This window comes from Oncorhynchus kisutch, linkage group LG25 (genome assembly GCF_002021735.2).
Source record: "Oncorhynchus kisutch isolate 150728-3 linkage group LG25, Okis_V2, whole genome shotgun sequence".
Lineage (NCBI taxonomy): Eukaryota > Metazoa > Chordata > Actinopteri > Salmoniformes > Salmonidae > Oncorhynchus > Oncorhynchus kisutch.
Window position 1 is genome coordinate 18,662,464 of NC_034198.2, and position 21,118 is coordinate 18,683,581.

The 21,118-nt window shown below is 43.5% G+C and overlaps 2 protein-coding genes across 2 annotated transcripts in view; both read right to left on the bottom strand.

The window, feature by feature from the left end:
- Window positions 1–16,656, bottom strand: part of dnah9 (dynein, axonemal, heavy chain 9) — a 140,887-nt gene extending 124,231 nt beyond the window's left edge. The window contains exons 1-20 of the mRNA XM_020460456.2: window positions 16,132–16,656; window positions 15,128–15,324; window positions 13,394–13,552; window positions 13,080–13,210; window positions 12,625–12,836; window positions 12,043–12,276; window positions 11,231–11,398; window positions 9,293–9,409; window positions 9,038–9,188; window positions 8,708–8,822; window positions 8,527–8,595; window positions 6,506–6,632; window positions 6,051–6,306; window positions 4,044–4,285; window positions 2,735–2,870; window positions 2,379–2,575; window positions 1,618–1,880; window positions 1,274–1,435; window positions 860–1,082; window positions 393–559 (exon numbers count right to left, since the gene is read on the bottom strand). Coding sequence (XP_020316045.2) covers window positions 393–559; window positions 860–1,082; window positions 1,274–1,435; window positions 1,618–1,880; window positions 2,379–2,575; window positions 2,735–2,870; window positions 4,044–4,285; window positions 6,051–6,306; window positions 6,506–6,632; window positions 8,527–8,595; window positions 8,708–8,822; window positions 9,038–9,188; window positions 9,293–9,409; window positions 11,231–11,398; window positions 12,043–12,276; window positions 12,625–12,836; window positions 13,080–13,210; window positions 13,394–13,552; window positions 15,128–15,324; window positions 16,132–16,482 — 3,677 coding nt within the window. The 5' untranslated portion in view covers window positions 16,483–16,656. The remainder of the gene's footprint in view (window positions 1–392; window positions 560–859; window positions 1,083–1,273; window positions 1,436–1,617; window positions 1,881–2,378; window positions 2,576–2,734; window positions 2,871–4,043; window positions 4,286–6,050; window positions 6,307–6,505; window positions 6,633–8,526; window positions 8,596–8,707; window positions 8,823–9,037; window positions 9,189–9,292; window positions 9,410–11,230; window positions 11,399–12,042; window positions 12,277–12,624; window positions 12,837–13,079; window positions 13,211–13,393; window positions 13,553–15,127; window positions 15,325–16,131) is intronic.
- Window positions 16,657–18,002: 1,346 nt separating this feature from the next.
- Window positions 18,003–20,402, bottom strand: LOC116357412 (urokinase plasminogen activator surface receptor-like). Its single transcript, XM_031804492.1, has 5 exons — window positions 20,266–20,402; window positions 19,953–20,069; window positions 19,616–19,771; window positions 19,371–19,475; window positions 18,003–19,231 (listed from the first exon to the last, which is right to left on the bottom strand). The coding sequence occupies exons 1-5, from the start codon at window positions 20,312–20,314 to the stop codon at window positions 19,041–19,043; spliced, it is 618 nt and encodes a 205-aa protein (XP_031660352.1). The 5' UTR covers window positions 20,315–20,402; the 3' UTR covers window positions 18,003–19,040.
- Window positions 20,403–21,118: the final 716 nt, after the last annotated feature.

Sequence of the window (21,118 nt, forward strand, 5' to 3'; positions counted from 1 at the left end):
ACCACTACCTGTGTGGGTAATTAGCATATGTAAAGATTCAATTATGCTTGCCTAATGTGTAAGCGTTGTGTCGTTAACTGTTCACTGCACAATTATAGACTGGTCGATGTAGAGGTGTGACAGGAGGGAACAACAATGCCCATGACGGAGAGAAGCCTGTCTTGCTTGCAGAAGGGTGTAAGCAATGTTTTTACCTAGCCCTCTGGTTGGGGATGTGGAGCCATAACCACATTGCTTACACCTACAGTATCCAGCCCTTTTAGATCAAATAGGACACATGTCCTGGGGTAGGAACTAAGGGACTGTTTAGGACTGAGGATTGAATGAGGACAGAAGGGAGAGGACAACTTTCCGTCAACATAATTCAGCCTGTGTGTGGGAGCTCGCGTCACCTGAAGGGCCCATTCTTCCTGAAGCTCTCTCTGAAGGCGTGTTGCTCCACGTCGAAGGAGGCACACTTCCTGCGTAGTCCAGCCACCTCGCTGGCCTGGAGAGGAGCCACCTGCTGTTTCACCACCACCGCCTGCTTTTTCACGTTGGTCCACTTCTCTGGAAGCTCCTAGGGGGAGGGAGAAATAGACGAGTGTAAGGCAGAGGAAGGAGTGAGAGGGGGACAATGTGTGTTAAGGAGGGACAGAGACATTAGTAACTTTTCTGATAGCTCCTGGACAGAGAGAAAGGAGGAAGAGAGGGATGAGTATCGGGAGGAGGATGAGTACCACCAGAAGGAGCAAAGAGGGAGTGGGACAAAACAGAGGGATGAGTGCCAAAAGGAAGCACAGAAGGGGACAGAGGAATGAGAGGAGGAGGAAGGAGAGAGAGGTAGGAGATTGATCGATTGACTTTGGACAAGGGTCACCTCTAGCTGTTTGTAGACCACGTCAGGCAGCTCCTGTTCATAAGTCTTGAGCAGGGTAATGGTGTGTTGGAGCGGCTCAAACATGGCGTCCGTCACACCCTGCCTCTCCTTCACGGCCAGCAGGTGACCCATGACCCCCACCAGGCCACCATAGTCGCCCTGCTCCACTCTGTGACCCAGCCCCTGCTCTGCTAGACTGATAAACTCCTCCAGGTCTAACAGGCTAGAGAGGGAGAGAGAGAGAGAGAGAGAGAGAGGGGGAGAGGGAGAGAGAGAGAATGTTTAAAAGTTTAAAAACAAGAGAGACAACATGAAGTAGAAGGGTACTTTGACAGAGTGCTTTTTCTCCCCGGAATCCTCTGGTATCTGCCTAACAACCTGTGTGGGATATTGTTAGAGTTAGAGTCTGCCGACCTGTTCGTGACGTGGTCTATGAGGTGTTGTTTGAACATGAGACTCCACTTCCTGACGATGTTGAGCAGGGCACTCTTAAAGGCCCGTCCGTCGACCCTCATCCACCCCTGGAACACACACACTGGCTCCAGACCCTGCACCTCTTCATGGATACGCTCGTATCTGGGGTTACACACACACACACACACACACACACACACACACACACACACACACACACACACACACACACACACACACACACACACACACACACACACACACACACACACACACACACACAGTCATCATTACATACACACTTGCACACACACACTCAAAAACACACTATTTATCTCCCTTACCCATCCACCTGCTCTCTAAACTGCTCCAGTGTAGGTGGGTTCTCTGGGACTCCATCCTCTGCATGAGCCTCTATCTCCTGACTGGTCAGCAAGTGGCCGTACAGCAGGAACTGGCGCATAAACTCCTTCCTGTCGTCAACGTACAGGTATGCATAGCGCTCCAAAGAGTTACGGAACTCACAACACGTCGCCATGACGCCCTGCACACGTTCCATCAGCAGCTGGCGCATGTCCGCCAAATCAGCCATGTCTTCCATAACAGCCTGATAGTCGGCAGATTAGAATTATTTTATAGATGATAGATTATAGATACAATACACATTCTAGATGATGGGTGAAAGGGATACTGTAAGATTCTGGCAATTAAGCGTCAGATGAACTCGTGCATACCATTTTTATGACTCTGTGTGCATACCATTTTTATGACTCTGTGTGCATACCTGTAGACTAACAGTAACTGCGCTAACGCTAGTAAGCATTGGCTTGCGAAGCTACCGCTAACTTCCTTGACACTGCAGGCAGAGACATAAACATGGTAAAAAATGCCAGAATCTCACAGTTTCCCTTTTAGGGTGGCAAACTTGACATATATTATATGACAAACTTGACATATAACAACTTCCCCCCCAAATTCCCAGGTTTTCCAGAAATCCTGGTTATGTCATCCTGATTCCGGGAACCTTCCAACAGGGATTTCTGGAAAACCGGGGAATTTGGGGGAAAGTTATCTGCATTCTGCAACCATGGTAGTGTTGTAGTACCTGGTAGTGTGGGACGCTGCTGTGCGCGGCCAGGCGTGCCACCAGAGAAGAGGTCCTGTAGATGTCATTGACCAGGCTCTCCACCAGGTCATAGAAGCCATCGGCAACTCCGTACTCCAGCGAAGGGTTAAACACCATGTCAGGAACCCTCAGGTCCAGCTGGGCCTCAAACAGAGGGGCCACACCACCACGCTGGTCTGAGGGAGGGAAGAAGGGGGCTGTTTCACAAAAATGTGTGAGTCTCGTACAAAATGCTCGTCTTACACTCAGGAGGGCACGCCAGCATGTTAGTCCAACCTGAGGTGGATACACAAACAAATGTACTGATCATTCAAGTGGAACGGATCATTGCTCACCGGTGTTGTCGAGGAAGAACTTGAGGGAGCCTTCAATGCCGTTGAAGAAGCCGTCTATGACCATGTCGTCTATGTACTCCACATAGGCTTTCCACTCCTCAGAACCTGGGTCTGCTCTGAACAACTCCAGGTTACTCTGTATAATGAATAATGCACACCTTTTAACCCTTTACATTCGTGGGGATTGGCCTATACGGATATGGTTACATTGAAATGTTTCTGACATAAGACATATATATCTAAAGCATAATCATAGTACCAATTGAAAGGGAATAGAGTGGAGTTTATGGGAATATCATTAGATCAAAGTTGAGAACAAAAAAACATTTCACCAGACTCAAGACTAAATCCAAACATTACACTTGATTTTCTGTGCATTTTAAATTTACTGTACTTTTCACAGTATTTTCACAGATAACAACATCTGAAAATACTTTGGATACATTCAGTAACACGATGAGAACATTCCTGGAAGATGTGGGGTAGGTGCAACATGAGTGAGATGACTGACTGGTGTCTCCAAGTGGACACACACCTCTCCAAATTGTGCACAGTTCCTAAGCAATTTCAATGCACTTCGATGGGTCAAAAAAATAGTCTTCAACTATACGGTGCGTTTTTGATCTCTCCTAGCTGTGCCGATGAGGAACTACAGCAAGCACACTTATGGTTGTTTTGTTTGGAAAACAACTCTGCATCCCTGTTGTTGTTTACGCAGAAACTGACCATTATATATCACTATCTGGGTCAAGTGGGCATCATTTGAAAGCCTGTTCTATTGCCAATACGACTGTTTAAATTATAAAATACGATCTTACAGTGTTCTGCTTTCACAAGGCAATTCAGAGAAACAGACGGTAATTTTGGTGAGCAGAGAAAGGTGCCAAGGGTGCACACACGTGCGTGTTCTGCTGGGATCTTTCTTCACAATAGGCAGACGTAGGCTCACTCTGTTCAGAACAACCCAGGGTATGACCCCATGTCATCTTGTAACTGTACATCAAACATAATTACCATAAAAGTTGACACTGCATATAACATGATATGGTTTTATGATATGGAAATGTGAAGTGCACATTTGGACTCGCGGGTTTTTTTTATTGCTTGTCTGACATCAAAGCCATATTTATTATAATCCACAACGTCTCATCTTTCAACATAAATTGAGTCCTCTTAATTCACAGCATTTCCCTCACTCAGACAACAAAACATTTGACATGATGACTAACACATAACTCCTAATATGGTCAATAAAGTTCCCTGCAAAGCCAGAAGTGTTTATGACCTTCATGTTATTTGGTATAGTCACCTTCAGCAGGAAGTGTATCTTCTCTCCGGAAGAGCGTATTTGGGCGTAACACCTCTCCAGCCTGTCAGCCCGGTCGTCCAGGCTGAGAAGGGTGTCTCTCTTACCCTCCCTTCGGTCATAGAGGGGGCTGGCCAAGGACCTCATACAGCCCTGGATCTCCTCCACGTGGTCCTTGGTTCTCTGGAGCCTCCTCTCCAGGTCACACACACACTCACGTACTTCCTGGATGTACTCCCAGATACCTGGTCACAAACAGGAGAAGGAAATGGACACGTGTTAAAAGGGGCATCACAGTTTCAAATCTATGTTTGTCAGAAAGTTTTCAGACCTTGAAAGTAAAGTGAAGATGAAACCATGTCCCACAACTTGTGTAGATTCAGCTACTCGCCTCAATCCCTGAAAAAACGTCTGACAAATTTTGAAGTGTAATGTCCCTCTAAGGAAAGCTGGTCAAGGTTGTTACAGTGTTTCCACTGATCTTTTCTTAAGCAGAGCTCTGAGGCATCCGGTGCTGCCAACCCAACCCCTAGTCTGGTTACCAGCCTGTTTAGCTGTCATTCCACTCCTGCCATGCTAAACAATCTTTACCATATGAAACGGAGTGGAAAGTTAGCTAAATAGACTTGCACCCAGGCTATCCAACTCCATCTTCTACTAAAACCTCAAAGTGAAATGATAGGGAACTGGCTCCACATACATCTACCATAAAGCAGGCTCTATATAACACCTTGTCCCATTTAATTATTCTCCATAACTATCCCAAGTGCATCCAGCACAGTAAGCAGCACCAGAAGTAACATATTGTTTGTCTCCATCTGGCCACACACCTCTCCAAAGTGTGAACACTTCCTAAGTCATTTCACTGTACTTTAATGGGACAAAAAAAAGTCTTCAACTATAAGGTCCTTTTTTGATCTCTCCTAGATCTCTCCTAGATCTCTCCTAGATCTCTCCTAGATCTCTCCTAGATCTCCCCTAGCCAGAAACAAATAACTTTCTTCTGAAACGCGTCAGTCTATTCTTGTTCTGAGAAATGAAGGCTACTCCATGCGAAAAATTGCCAAGAAACTGAAGATCTCGCACAATGCTGGGTACTACTCCCTTCACAGAACAGCGCAAACTGGCTCTAACCAGAATAGAAGAGGAGTGGGAGGCTCTGGTGCACAACTGAGCATGAGGACAAGTACATTAGAGTGTATAGTCTGAGAAACAGATGCCTCACAAGTCCTCAACTGGCAGCTTTATTAAATAGTACCCACAAAACACCAGTCTCAACGTCAACAGTGAAGAGGCAACTCTGGGATGCTGGCCTTCTAGGCAGAGTTCCAGTGTCTGTGTTCTTTTGCCAATCTTAATCTTTTATTGCAACTCTGCCTAGAAGGCCAGCATCCCTGAGTCGCCTCTTCACTGTTGACGTTGAGACTGTAGTCATAATGTATGTACTGTATATATATATATGTATATTTTAAAACATTTTAGTCATTTAGCAGAAGCTCTTATCCAGACCGAGTTATAGTAGTGAGTGGATACATATTTGTTCGTCTTTTTTGTACTGGTCTCCTGTGGGAATCGTCCAACTTCCCTGCTGTTGCAAGTGCCATGCTCTACCAACTGAGCCACACAGGCTTCTCTACCCTGTCCTTCAGGAAGCTGTGGGTCCTACAGTAGGCACCACCACAACTCTCCCAAACAACACTGTTTGAATGACACTGTATCAATCAATGATTGAAGCACTGTGGCTTAGTCATCTGTTCCAAACACATCTTCTCTCCTGGGGTCTCATGTCATGACATCGCAGTCAGTCCTGTCCCGGAACTGACAAAGGTGGAGGGAACATCATGAAATAGGCATGTGAGGAGAATATACAGTAATACAGTGGTTACAGTAGAACAGTAGAGTAATGTAGCCAAGCCCAAGTGAGAAGGAAATTGTGGATGGTTTTTGCCCAAGTTGAAACATTAGGGCACCCGTAATGCCCCACTTCCCCCTGTAGTTTTGACCTCTGACCTTGGCTGTTCCAGTTGATGTCCTCCTCTGCCTCTCTGAGATGCGTGTCGATGTCTCTGAGCTGACCCTGGACCAGTGGGTGCTCCACCTCCAGAACCGTGCTCACCACCTTGTTGTATCGCCTCACAGTGAGCTCCAGGTTGGCTATGTACTGCCACAGCTGACCCCTGCTAGTGTACACCTGCTCTGCAGTGTCCGGGATGGACTCTGTCTGCCTGGCCTTCAGGTACTTCACCTCTCTCAGGACTGAGACCAACTGGGGGGAGGGGAGAGGGGCGAGGTGGGGTTTCAGGGGGAGGAGATAGGAGGAAGGGAAAGAGAGAGAGGTGGAGGGGGAGAGGAAAAATAACAAGTTCACTGTAGCAACAATGTAATTTACAGTAATGTTGAATACAAGATAATTTCCCCCTAGTAGTACCTGTGGGTTGAAACTGACGGAGTTATGTTTATAGTACCTGTGGGTTGAAATTGACAGAGATGAGGCGGGTAGCTGGGTCTCGGCTGATGAGGGGGAGGTTGAGATTGTACTGGGACTTCTCTCCCACCGTCTCAGTCCATACATCAAACAGCTGACGGGAGTAACTGGGGGAGGTAGTTGGTTATCAAAGCTAGTTAGTTTAACTGTGTATGTGAATCTCTCACATACACAGGGAGTCTAGTAAAGGAGGAGGAACATACAGTAGGGGACGACTAAACGGATTCATTCACTACAGAGAACAGACAATATGTCAGGCTCCTGGACGGCTGTACCAATCTGTAAAAAGACTGTTTATGGTGAGGGCTTCAGAGCACTGAGGTCCTTATTGGATTCCTGCTGATGGTTCATCTCCCGAGTTAGGCACAGCAGACGCTGAGGCAATCAAACGCCTGGGCTAAAACTATAAATCACAGTGTTTAGTGTTAGCATAATGACCTGTGTGTGTGTGTGTGTGTGTGTGCATGCGTGTGTGTGTGTGTTTGAATACCTTTAATAGCTGACTGGTATACGTAAGCAGCACTGCTGATTACAACTGTATAACAAGGTCCCTAAAGTCTGACTGGAGTGAGCAGGGTGCAGGGGACACATGTTGTTCATCGTGGTATTTTAGATTGGGTGCAGGGACAACAATGGAACGGGTGATATTGTACATTTGATGCAACGCAATGTGAGTGGTTATGTGTGTGGTTATGTGTGTGGTTATGTGTGTGGTTATGTGTGTGGTTATGTGAGTGGTAATGTGAGTGGTTATGTGAGTGGTAATGTGAGTGGTTATGTGTGTGGTTATGTGAGTGGTTATGTGTGTGGTAATGTGAGTGGTTATGTGAGTGGTAATGTGAGTGGTTATGTGTGTGGTTATGTGAGTGGTAATGTGAGTGGTTATGTGAGTGGTCATGTGAGTGGTAATGTGAGTGGTAATGTGAGTGGTTATGTGAGCGGTAATGTGAGCGGTAATGTGAGCGGTAATGTGAGCGGTAATGTGAGTGGTAATGTGAGTGGTTATGTGAGTGGTAATGTGAGTGGTTATGTGAGTGGTAATGTGAGTGGTAATGTGAGTGGTTATGTGAGTGGTAATGTAAGTGGTTATGTGTGTACGTGCATATATCAAATCAAATGGTATTTGTCACATGCAGCGAATACAAAAAGTGTTGACTTTACAGTGAAACGTGTACATACGAGCCCGTTCCCGACAATGCCGTTAAAAAGTAAGGAAATGAACAAATAGATACAAAAAGAAAATAGCAACACAATAAAATAACAATAATATGCACACACACACACATACACAGAGAGAGAGAGAACATCATTGAAACACAATAGAATGCTTTGTCTTGCAGGTTCCTATGTTGGACGTGTTGTGTAGGGCCATTGAGTTGAGTTGAGTTTATTTTTATTTTTACAGGGACAGTGCACATTAATCAACATTTCAGTAAAAGTGCCGGTTTTAGCCAACCGGCTAATTTTCAACCGCAGTCCCTGGGCAGGTTATTAAAAACAATTACAATATAGACAATAGCAACATAGAACAAGCAAGACATAGCATACAGACAGAGCAACATAGGACAAGCAAGACGTAGCATACAGACAGAGCAGCATAAAACAAAAAGCAGCAAGACAAAATTCATAAAAGCAACAAAGTGTTTCCACACCTCACAAGCTACAGACAACAGACAACATGGAGTGGCAACACACAGCATTGTAAACAGGGTATTAGTATGATGACAGAGCATATGAGATTATGAGAGCTCCGTGAACCACACTGCCACAATGGAAACATAAATCACGACTGGAGCTCCATGTCTCCATGCTATATTCCGCTGTGGCCCTGCCTTCCATACACGTAATCCACTACACTGATTTACACTAGAAAAAAATGCTGCATTTCTATAAAGCTTATAAGATTTTCTTTTTAAACGTTTCAATAGAGTTGTTCAGAAAGTGGTAGCAGAAAAGATCTCGGGGGGGGGGGGTTACAGAGATAAAATTGAGTTAAAATACCTATCCAGTAACTGCATCATCTCCTCATACTTCTGTACGGCTCTTTCTCCTGCTGTAGACTCCAGACACCTGAGAAGAAACCACCACACCCAAAGGCTGAACTTCTGCTAAGCTAATACTGGTACAACCACCAGCAGCAGAATCTAAGGGGTAAAGTAGCGATGAGTGAGAGGAGACTCACGGGTGGGTGATGTATCTGAACATGGAGAAGGGGGTCTGGATTCTCTCCTGTAGTTGCTGAGCCCACCTCATACCTCCTGCTACAGCTGGCATGTTCCTATTCACAGGAGTATAACCTGGAGTGATAGAAACGCACAGATTGAAGAACGAACTAAAGAGGTAAAGGTTCTGGAGAAACAGTATCATGTGGCAGCAGTGATAACAGTGGCAGGCAAACTAGTAAACGGTCAAACGTTCATCATAGCAAGAGTGTTGATGATTTCTTTACATGTATTACTTTGGTACCAAATTATGATATAAAATGGTGTGAGTTAAAAGCAAGGCGTTTTACCCAGTTCCTCCTGTGTGTGTGTGTGTTTGTTGAAGAGCAGTTTGCAGCAGTCTAGCTCTCTGTCAAACAGGCTGATAAGGAGAGGATATCTGTCCAGAGCATCCGCTGCCACGAGGGGGCGCTCTAACAGGCTGCCAAACATATCCAGCACCTGCAGGGAGGACAGTAGGGTATCAGTGTGTGTGTGTGTGTGTGTGTGTGTGTGTGTGTGTGTGTGTGTGTGTGTGTGTGTGTGTGTGGTGTGCCTCTCCTCACCTTGAATGCGTGCTCTAGTCCAGAGGCATCATCGAAGGCCTGACAGAAAACTGCTCCCAGACGACGGTCTGTATCCTCCACCTTACATCTGAACTCACACACGTCTGCCTCAAACTCCTACATGGAGACACACACACACACACACAGTCAGGTAGATAGTTAGACAGCCCTTTCAAGCCCTTTTTGACAGCGCTTTTAGACAGCCCACAAATAAATTGCTTCACTTCAAATGTGTTTGGCCAATATTAACCATATCTGCTGTTACAGTAGATTATTATTAACTTAATCTGGGTCCATGCAACTGCCCCTTGTTCCCATATTCTTTCTTCATTATAGAGTAATGCAGGGATCATTAACTAGATTCAGCCACGGGCCGATTTCTTCCTCAGTGGATGGTCAGGGGGCCGGAACATAAAAACAAATAATTTGCAAATTGACAGCAAGAAGCCCAAACAGATATAATATTTGACTAAAACATAATAATTTCAAACCTTGCGTAGAGTTGTATACAATCACATACAGTGGGGCAAAAAAGTATTTAGTCAGCCACCAATTGTGCAAGTTCTCCCACTTAAAAAGATTAGAGAGGCCTGTAATTTTCATCATAGGTACACTTCAACTATGACAGACAAAATCAGAAAACAAAATCCAGAAAATCACATTGTAGGATTTTTTTATGAATTTATTTGCAAATTATGGTGGTAAATAAGTATTTGGTCACCTACAAACAAGCAAGATTTCTGGCTCTCACAGACCTGTAACTTCTTCTTTAAGAGGCTCCTCGGTCCTCCACTCCGTTACCTGTATTAATGGCACACTACGCCGCCAGGGACTCAAATCCTGCTGTGCCAGACGTGTCCCCCTGCTTAAGCCAGTACATGTCCAGGCCCATCTGAAGTTTGCTAGAGAGCATTTGGATGATCCAGAAGAAGATTGGGAGAATGTCATATGATCAGATGAAACCAAAATATAACTTTTTGGTAAAAACTCAACTCGTCATGTTTGGAGGACAAAGAATGCTGAGTTGCATCCAAAGAACACCATACCTACTGTGAAGCATGGGGGTGGAAACATCATGCTTTTGGGCTGTTTTTCTGCAAAATGACCAGGACGACTGATCCTTGTAAAGGAAAGAATGAATGGGGCCATTTATCGTGAGATTTTGAGTGAAAACCTCCTTCCATCAGCAAGGGCATTGAAGATGAAACGTGGCTGGGTCTTTCAGCATGACAATGATCCCAAACACACCGCCCGGGCATTGAAGGAGTGGCTTCGTAAGAAGCCTTTCAAGGTCCTAGAGTGGCTTAGCCAGTCTCCAGATCTCAACCCCATAGAAAATCTTTGGAGGGAGTTGAAAATCCGTGTTGCCCAGCAACAACCCCAAAACATCACTGCTCTAGAGGAGATCTGCATGGAGGAATGGGCCAAAATACCAGCAACAGTGTGTGAAAACCTTGTGAAGACTTACAGAAAACGTTTGACCTCTGTCATTGCCAACAAAGGGTATATAACAAAGTATTGAGATAAACTTTTGTTATTGACCAAATACTTATTTTCCACCATAATTTGCAAATACATTTATAAAAAATCCTACAATGTGATTTTCTGGATTTTTTTTCTCATTTTGTCTGTCATAGTTGAAGTGTACCTATGATGAAAATTACAGGCCTCTCATCTTTTTAAGTCGGAGAACTTGCACAATTGGTGGCTGACTAAATACTTTTTTGCCCCACTGTATATCTCTGCGTGGGAATACATGGGAACAATCAATTGGAACAGATTTATTTCTGGTATTTTTACAGTATTTTATGTCCAACAATTCACAAAAAAAAGATATATAATGATATTTTTTATGCTCAGAAAACTTCGGGGGCCAAATAAAATCACCCGTGCGCCAAATTCGGTCCGCGGGCTGCCAGTTGGGGAACTCTGCTGTACCGTATTGTTGACATCGAGGCAGTCGTAGGGCTTCTCAGTGAGGACTTTATATGTGTCCAGGAACTCCTGGTGGAGCCACAGGACCTGCTGGCTTAGAGCTCTGCCTCGGATGCCTCCAAACTCCACCTTCTCCAGCTTTAACAGGTCTACTGCTGTCAGGAGGACATCCTACAGACAGGGACAGAGAGGGACAACCACAGAGGAGACCCTGTTAAACATCAAGCATTTAATGTAGTGTATTGGCTGCGGTTATGGTGTTTATGGTAAACAGTAGGCTGTGGCGGTATACAGTATATCCCGTATAACAGGGTATTTTGAAATGACCACTGTATGATTTTCATTACTGTCAAAAAAATCCGGGAGGGGGGGACTAATATGTGATTCATAAATTATCTCCAGCTCAGGACTCCAGCTATGCATTTGGTTTGCTAACTTGCTAGTTAAGTGGCTTGCTTGGATCAATACTTTTCTTTGCTATTTTTGGGGGGTTTGGAAAGAAATAGTGCCCCTTGTGTACACTGCCAGTAATACCGTATATCCTGGTATGGTACAAGAACTGTATGATGGTATGAAAATCTTAATGCCGCACAACCCTAGTACACAGTATGTTTGGCTTACTAATGTGTGTGTTTGGACTGAATACATATGAATCCTGATATCTGTACAATATTGATGTCGGTAGGGTGTAATTCCACTACTTTTGATCTGTTCAATAAGTTAATGTGTTTCAATATTCCATAAATGTTTCTAAAGGAAATAAAAAAATATATTAAAAAAAAAGAAAGCCCTGTTTTTAATTAATTGATCCTCACCTCAATGGTTTTGACACGGTCGATGAAGCGGTCGAGGCCAGAGAAGACCATGAGTGGGTGGAAGTCCCACGGTCGGACTTCCCTGCCCTTCCTCTGGTACTGGCCCAGGCTGGCTCTCTTCTCCTCATAGGTCAGTCTGAAGGTGTTTAGAATGTCCAGTGAGGTCTGGACCTTCAGCAGGCTCTCAGACACGTCTCCCTTTAGCACCTCCTCTGGGCTCAGATACACCCGCGCCTGAGGTGGAAGACAAATCAGAGTATGTGATGTCAAATGAAGACCCATATCCATAGATATACATATATTCACCTTCCTATACATATACAACAATCAAAACAGCAGTTAGCAGTCAAATCCACAACATTCATGTATATTAATGAGACTGTATGAATGTGGTCATGGTCACAGTCCCGTAAGTCGTGTAAGTAAAGCACATCAAAACATGAACGTCATTTAAAAACAAAAATAAACATTGTTTTTCAATGCAACTGGAGAATATGTCGCATTACTGCAAAATGGAGGAAAAGTACTTCATAGAGTTATTACTACCACCAGTATTACATGATTGACTGTATATTCGTGTACCTGTTGTATGAGTAGATTGCATGTCTCCTGTAGCAGGACTATAAGGCGTGCTGGGGTGTTGTAGTAGCGTGAGTTGGACCACACCAGACACACAATGTGCATCAGAGGCCCGATCTGACCCTTGACCTCAGGGAACTCCACATTCTCCAGGTCCTCAAAGAGACGCTGCAGCGGACGAAGGTACGTACAAATGTCCTTAGCTTCCTCTAGGGCTGGGGCACACACACAGGCAGATACAGAATCAGACACACACAGGTTCAAGTTCACTACGTTCTAATACAATAGGACAATCCGGGGTCCCCAGTCCCTTCAGACACAAAGATAGTAGAAAGCTTGCATGGTGTCTTAGTTTTAGTAGCACCTAATCAACAGCTCCGATACAGCATTAACATTAGTTGAACCCACAGTGCGGTTTTACTTTATCGCCAATTTTTTTAAACGGGGCTTTAGTTTACCTGCTAGAACGTCCTGTAGCATGTCTTTAAAGGCAGGGTAGTAGCTGCTCTCCATGGCATCCAGCAGCTCTGCCATCTTGGTCACCTTGGAGGACTTGAACTGAGAGTGGATGCACTCCAGGTCTGCATATCTACACAGAGAAGTTAATTGGAGTAGTGCCATATACATTCGTTTCTATATGCATACATATCGAGAAAAAACAAACATTTGTTTATATATGGGTCACTGTTTAAAAAAAACATGCTACTGTTTGCTGCCTACTGAGCACAACGCAGGGCCCTGGCATATAGTGTAGGCCCACTACAGTACTGACCTGCTCCTCCAGAAGTTGATCTCAGTGTGTGGTGTGGGACTCTTTCCCTCCAGCAGAGGCTCAGATGAGTCCTTCTTCAGGACCCCACGAATCTGGTGGCTCCATTCTATCACCACTGACTCAATGGCATGGATGATGCTCTTGTCCACTACATCTCCCCTGTAGGTGGCGATAACATATGGGTTAGATAGGGGTTTGAGACTGGGGTTAGGGGTTAGGTCTGGGTTAGGGTTAGGGTTAGGGTAGCCTAAAGATCTGGTGACTCCAGCTGAATCATAAAACATGTTGATTCCTATCAAGTCTGGGGAAATACAGGTGTATATGTTATAACACGCCTATATACACTGCTCAAAAAAATCAAGGGAACACTCAAATAACACATCCTAGATCTGAATGAATGAAATATTCTTATTAAATACTTTTTTCTTTACATAGCTGAATGTGCTGACAACAAAATCACACAAAAATGATCAATGGAAATCAAATTTATCAACCCATGGAGGTTACATCGGCGGATGGTCTGGAGGTCTGGATTTGGAGTTACGCTGAAAATTAAAGTGGAAAACCACACTACAGGCTGATCCAACTTTGATGTAATGTCCTTAAAACAAGTCAAAATGAGGCTCAGTAGTGTGTGTGGCCTCCACGTGCCTGTATGACCTCCCTATAACGCCTGGGCATGCTCCTGATGAGGTGGTGGATGGTCTCCTGAGGGATCTCCTCCCAGACCTGGACTAAAGCATCCGCCAACTCCTGGACAGTCTGTGGTGCAACGTGGCGTTGGTGGATGGAGCGAGACATGATGTCCCAGATGTGCTCAATTGGATTCAGGTCTGGGGAACAGGCGGGCAAGTCCATAGCATCAATGCCTTCCTCTTGAACCTGATTTCATCTGTGAAGAGCACAGGGCGCCAGTGGCGAATTTGCCAATCTTGGTGTTCTCTGGCAAATGCCAAACGTCCTGCACGGTGTTGGGCTGTAAGCACAACCCCCACCTGTGGACGTCGGACCCTCATACCACCCTCATGGAGTCTGTTTCTGACCATTTGAGTAGACACATGCACATTTATGGCCTGCTGGAGGTCATTTTGCAGAGCTCTGGCAGTGCTCCTCCTTGCACAAAGGCGGAGGTAGCGGTCCTGCTGCTGGGTTGTTGCCCTCCTACGGCCTCCTCCACGTCTCCTGATGTACTGGCCTGTCTCCTGGTAGCGCCTCCATGCTCTGGACACTACGCTGACAGACACAGCAAACCTTCTTGCTACAGCTCGCATTGATGTGCCATCCTGGATGAGCTGCACTACCTGAGCCACTTGTGTGGGTTGTAGACTCCGTCTCATACTACCACTAGAGTGAAAGCACCGCCAGCATACAAATCATCAGCATACAAATCATCAGCCAGGAAGCACAGGAACTGAGAAGTGGTCTGTGGTTACCACCTGCAGAACCACTCCTTTATTGGGGGTGTCTTGCTAATTGCCTATAATTTCCATCTGTTGTCTATTCCATTTGCACAACAGCATGTGAAATGTATTGTCAATCAGTGTTGCTTGCTAAGTGGACAGTTTGATTTCACAGAAGTGTGATTAACTTGGAGTTACATTGTGTTGTTTAAGTGTTCCCTTTATTTTTTTGATCAGTGTATTTGAACACTAATGTTATTACATGTTATAATGCATAACCCTACTGTGTTGTAATGTCCTGTTATAATATGAGACAGCCGGTCATTTAGGTTACCTCTTGTCCCTCTCCAAGGCAGCCTGCTCTACTCGCTCTGCCCCAGGTGGTAAAGGCAGCAGAGTCTTGCCTTTCACTTGGCCAGACACCACAAACACATTGGTCTTCAGGGAATGAACATGGCGCTGAATGTCCTGGGATACCACCTGAGGCCATTCACTGTGGTTCCTGCCGTTGGACAGCAATGGGACCACAACCTGAAAGGCAAAAGGGGGAGAATAAGTATAACATCAACTTTATCACAGTAAAGAGTATTACAAAATAATGTATAATAATAGCTATTATTCACTCATTTCCAGTTGTGTAAAGTACTTAATTAAGTAAAAATACTTTAAAGTACTACTCGTTTTTTTAGGTATCTGTACTTTACTTGACTATTTATATGTTGGACTACTTTTACTTTTACTTCACTACATTCCTAAAGAAAATAATGTACTTTTTACTCAATACATTTTCCCTGACACCCAAGTACTCGTTACATTCTGAATGCTTAGTAGGACAAGAAAATGGTCCAGTTCACTCAGAGAACATCCCTGGTCATCCCTACTGCCTCTGACCTGGAGGACTCACTAAACACAAATGCTTCGTTTGTAAATTATGTCTGAGTGTTGTAGTGTGCCCTGGCTATCCGCTGGTAAATAATAATAAAAAACTAGTTAATTGTGCTGTACGATTTGATTATTATAAGCAATTTGAAATTATTTATACTTTTACTTTTGATACATAAGTATATTTTGGCAATTACATTTACTTTTCATACGTAAGTATTTTTCTGGGTGACTTTCATTTTTACTTGAGATATGTTCTATGAAGTTATCTTTACCTTTACTCAAGTATGACAATTGGGTACTTATTCCACCACTGCTCAACTCATTACCTAAAAATAATATGAGATGCCTATGTAAAGTATTGTCGTTGATTTTAGTTCAATTGTTTGTAACATACACACACACACCTGTTATAGGTGAGCTGTCCTGCGCAGTGAGCATTGCTTTAATTCTTACCTCCTCCACTAGTGCAGAAAACTGGTCAAGCGGCGCGTAGGACAAGTCTCCATATAACAAATGACTTTTCATTGAGTCAGGGGTTAGAGCTGTTTTGCTTCTTTTGACAAAGTAAACACCCTTGTTTTTAACGGTCGCTGGAAACCCGACAGTGGGCAGCAAGTGGCCAGCGGCATTCAGAGACACGACCAGTGTCATTTGGTCGGGTTTGTCCAAGAACTCTTGAATAACTTGCTTGTTGTCATCGGTGGAAATACATTTTTGCCACCGGTCTTGCTTCAGTTTTAGAGTTTTTAACACGTATTTCTCTATGAATTCGAATCTCCTGTCCTCCGCCGGAGAATCTTCCATTCTTGCCCTGTTCTACTATCCTCCTCGGCTTTTCAGCCCACTGCCACAGTGACCCGGTGGCGTGAGGGGGTTTGTGTATAAAGTGATTGTGTCCTGGCCTCCATAGTAACGCTGTGTTTGCATTAATGAACCATCCGTTGCTTGGCGAACAAAAGCTACCCCCTACCTCTGACCCATGTCATTCTTTCAGATAGGTTAACTAGGTAACTAGTCGCGCTTTCTGTTTGTGTGCCGACTTCTCAAGACAGAGGAGAATATTAACTTTAGTCTACATGAAAAGCACTGCAACAGGTGATACACTTTGGTAAAACGTTGTGCGCAAAAGGAAACATGCAGGGTAGCCTACCACCACACCATTTCAAGGAAAATAATTTCAGTCTCAAATCGTAGGGCTTGTATTAGGCTATCCCACATTTTTGCGTATAATGTTGAGCAAGACGCCATAGACGGACCATTTATCTTATCCCAAATACAGAAACATGCAATTGCCAATACCTGCCACAAAGTGGCACCAGTGCAGTACAAACAGCTACCCAAGTCAACCTCATCCAACCACTCCAGTGACCTCTATTTAAGGGTAAGGGCTGGTCCTAACCAATAGCTGACCCTAATAAAGCATGACCTTTTTTGGGAACTGTATTGAGGTTTTACGTTTCTATTTACTTTGACGTATAAAGCACATCAAGCAATCCTATCTCCTTGTGAAAATAGTATGAACATAACATTTTGAAGCTTGAAAGACTAATAGATCTAAAAGCAAATGGGACATAAAAGCATTGGCCATAAACACTAAATATTGCACTACTACTTCATTCATTATACAGTATCTGAGATGTACTTTCTCTGTTCCTGATTAAAAAGATCCAACCACCAATGAACAGTTTGTGTTTTTCCATCTTTCTGTCACGTATAGTAAATATCAGCAATCCTAACATCATGATGATACATATGTAAAATCTGGCAAAGGAAAACAGAAAGTGTTTATTATCATTCAGGGTTCTGATGTGGGGATGAAATAAAGGCATTATCAGCAGCATAATATAAAATATTTGTCTTTGTCCTCTTTTGTCCACTTTCAAAGGGATAAGTGAACTCTGAGTAAACAGCGTAGACCTCCATAGGAGAGAAAGGGGGAGGGAGAGAGAGTGTCTGTGTGTGTGTGTCTGCGTAAGTGTGGGTGAGTGTGTCTGAGCGAGTGTGTGTATGTGTTTGTGTGCCGGGAACCCAGTGTATGTGAGTGCCCGGAACCCATCGACCAAGGAGTCTCAGTTCGTCTCCCTCTTTGAAGATTAGCATGACAGACCAAAGGCAACAACCAGACCAGCCCAGGGTCCGGCTTTCCATTCCACAATCAAAGAGGGTCTTCGTCACTGATACAAGAGGGCTGTTGTTAACAGCTAGCCGGGTGGCTATCTGTTCGCATGGTTATGTACACTACCACAGATGCCTTTGTGTCTGAGCCACTGTGGGATTATTCATCTTCACAAAATAAACAAATAAAGATGACAGGCATCCACATATAGGATTATTTACTTTTATTTTATTAGTCCCAAAGCACATTAAGCATATAATAACTGATTGATAATAACTGTTGATATAAATGGGTACACACTGCCATGTTTACAACCCTCAGCTAGCTACAAGCCTCAACTAAAAAGCAGTACAGAAAAAACTAAGAGAAGTGAAAATATAGGGGTATGATCCTATACCTGAGAATAAACCCATCTCCTAAATCTGTTTACTCTGCCCCATCAGACCTGACTTTACCCTGCTACGTTCACCCGATAATGGCATCATATCAAGCATAGTAAAAAGGTATAAAAATATATTTATGGCCTCGTTAACATTCTTTGGTTTAGCATCAGATGTTTGGTGGTCCTTCTCTCTATTTCCTTTTCCTTTCCTGCTTTCAGATGTGTGTAAGACCTTTGTTTAGGAAGAGAGTACAATTGAAGTTGATGAGAGAGAGGGAGCAACCTTGATCTTTGCACTGTACCGTATGTAACATAGTTTTGTGGTGATATTATGCCATTATATACTTAAGCAATAAGGCCCAAGGGGGTGTAGTATATGGCCAATATAAATTGGCTAATGGCTGTTCTTAAGCACGATGCAACACAGAGTGCCTGGATACAGGCCTTATCCGTGGTATATTGGTCATATACCACAAACCCCTTGGGCCTTATTGCTTAATAATATAAAGGCATAATATAATCGGGTTACCAAAGTAATTAGAGCAGTAAAAATACATGTTTTGTCATACACGTGGTATACAGTCTGACATACCACGGCTGTCAGCCAATCAGCATTCAGGACTCGTACCACCCAGTTTATAATATACAGTAACGTAACGTACAAGTAAAGAGTAAAGAGTGACATGAGTGACTACAGATTTTTAAATAATTCTACAATTTCCATTTCTTTTGCGAATAAATTAACATCCAAACACAATAATATTACTTATGTTTCAAATTTCTTAGATGTACCAATATATTGACACATAGATTTATTGTGGATATCACACCAACGGTTGGGATTACCATGAATCCTCCCACTAACTAGACCAGTGAGATGAGGAGGAGACCCAGCAGAAGAGGGAGAGAACTCAGACTCATCCCCATGGCTTTGTTACACAGACTCCCCTTGCAGCAGTTGAGGTTCGTCTGGTTGGGCATCTCAGACCAGAGGCATGAGTCACTGGAGGCACAGCCTCCATAAATGGTGACTTTGCCCCCATCAGGAGTGAGCTCTGGCAACATGCAAAACAAAAACAAGACTCTAAAACATCTCTGTTGTCAATGTCTCTTTGGAACTCTAGAAATGAAGTACTAAAATCATTCAAACGTGTCACGTCTCATGGGGTTTCATGCCAGTGAAAATGAACTCACGTTTATATTTGAAGCAGTGGTCTTCAATTCCAACGCATTGCAAAACTTCATAAGTACCATTCACCCAGGTGTGACATTGGAGTTTATTGGGCTTGTCACTGAGGGCTGCCCAGACCACAGATTAACAACCATGTCATTAAATAACAACCTACGCAAACTAATAAATATCAAGCGTTGCTTTTCTCAAACTACACCATCAATGGAGAGCTGAGAGCTTGTACATTTGACAAGATGGGTGTTCTTACCAGGGAGGGTGTCTATGTTGCAGCCTGTCGTGTTGCAGCAAAACGAGGATTGGGAGGCTTGTGAGTATCCGTTGTTCATTGACAGTTCTGTTACTTTATCCATGAAATAACAGTTTTCGGCTACATACGTACAACCCTTAAATACTCTGATGGAATCTGAATTTGATGGAGAGAAGAGAGGTTCAAAATCATTCACAATGCAAACTGTAACAATGGTGCAATTGTACATTTGAAATATAAAATAGAAACATATTGGGGGAAAAAGACTTCAATGTGTAATGAGTCTGAAATGTATTACAACCCATTATTACAAGAACAGACTCAACTCCATACTTACCTGAAGGATATTCTATGCTTGTTAAGGTGGAACATACTGCTTTCACACAGTTCTTTAATACTGTTGTCCGACATTTTTCATCCTCAGGCTCACAGGTGTAGCAATTGAGCATGTCAGCTAGAAACCAAAGCATCCAAGATTATGAAAAAAAGAAACATGTATATATCAATAGTGGTAGATCGTTAAACAAACAATTAACTAAACTCATCAATTGCGATCGTCATCGTGTTATTATACATCAAATTAAACATAACGGCTGTATGGCAAAATAAGGTGTATGTAAGAACCAATCTACTTGGATTCAGTAAGTCACCTGTGTAGAACAGTGTGAAGGCGCAGGAGATTGTCAGGATGAGCTTCATCGTGGATAGATAGACCGCTACGAGGTACAAATGAACTGAGCTCCTTACAAATACAGCTGTCTTTCAACCGTTTCACATCATTTACTGATCGTTCAGCCTATTCAAACTGTTTCTTATCCACATAAGTTAATCATTCATTTCCCAAATCCCCCAAATGTATCAGGTACAGTATTGTTATAATGTGACATTTATCTCCATATTTCCAAGGGCTGTAGAGTGGTTGGTTTATCATAGCAGACACAAAGGTCTGCCAAACAAAATATACAACATTTGCTCAACACATTTGCTGCTGACACTGCGTCCTTTTTGTGTGAATGTCACCTTTGCATTCCTTTATGTGCTCACAGTAAGGTCAAACTGGAACAAATCATTGCTCACAGTAAGGTCAAACTGGAACAAATCATGCTCACAGTAAGGTCAAACTGGAACAAATCATGCTCACAGTAAGGTCAAACTGGAACAAATCATGTTTTTTTATCATTCATATAGAGTCTATTTTCATAATGGTCAATTACTTGATCCACACTGAGTGTACTAAGTGTACAAAACATTAGGAACACCTTCCTAATATTAAGTTGCACCCCTTTTTTCCCTCAGAAAAGCCTAAATTCATCAGATATGGACTCTACAAGGTGTCGAAAGCATTCTACAGGGATGCCGGCCCATGTTGACTCCAATTCTTCCCACAGTTGTGTCAAGTTGGCTGGATGTCCTTTGGGTGGTGGACCATTCTTGATAAACACGGAAAACTGTTGAACGTGACTACTACCATACCCCGGTTCAAGAGCACTTCAATATTTTGCC

Bases quoted from the DNA above. Each gene is read 5' to 3' on its own strand.
- LOC116357412 (XM_031804492.1), bottom strand. From the start codon at position 20,314: ATGAAGCTCATCCTGACAATCTCCTGCGCCTTCACACTGTTCTACACA. The intron at 19,476-19,615 runs GTAAGAACACCC...TGGTCTGGGCAG, and splicing joins CAACATAGACACCCTCCCTG to CCCTCAGTGACAAGCCCAAT. The intron at 19,232-19,370 runs GTGAGTTCATTT...GCATGTTGCCAG, and splicing joins CCACTGCTTCAAATATAAAC to AGCTCACTCCTGATGGGGGC.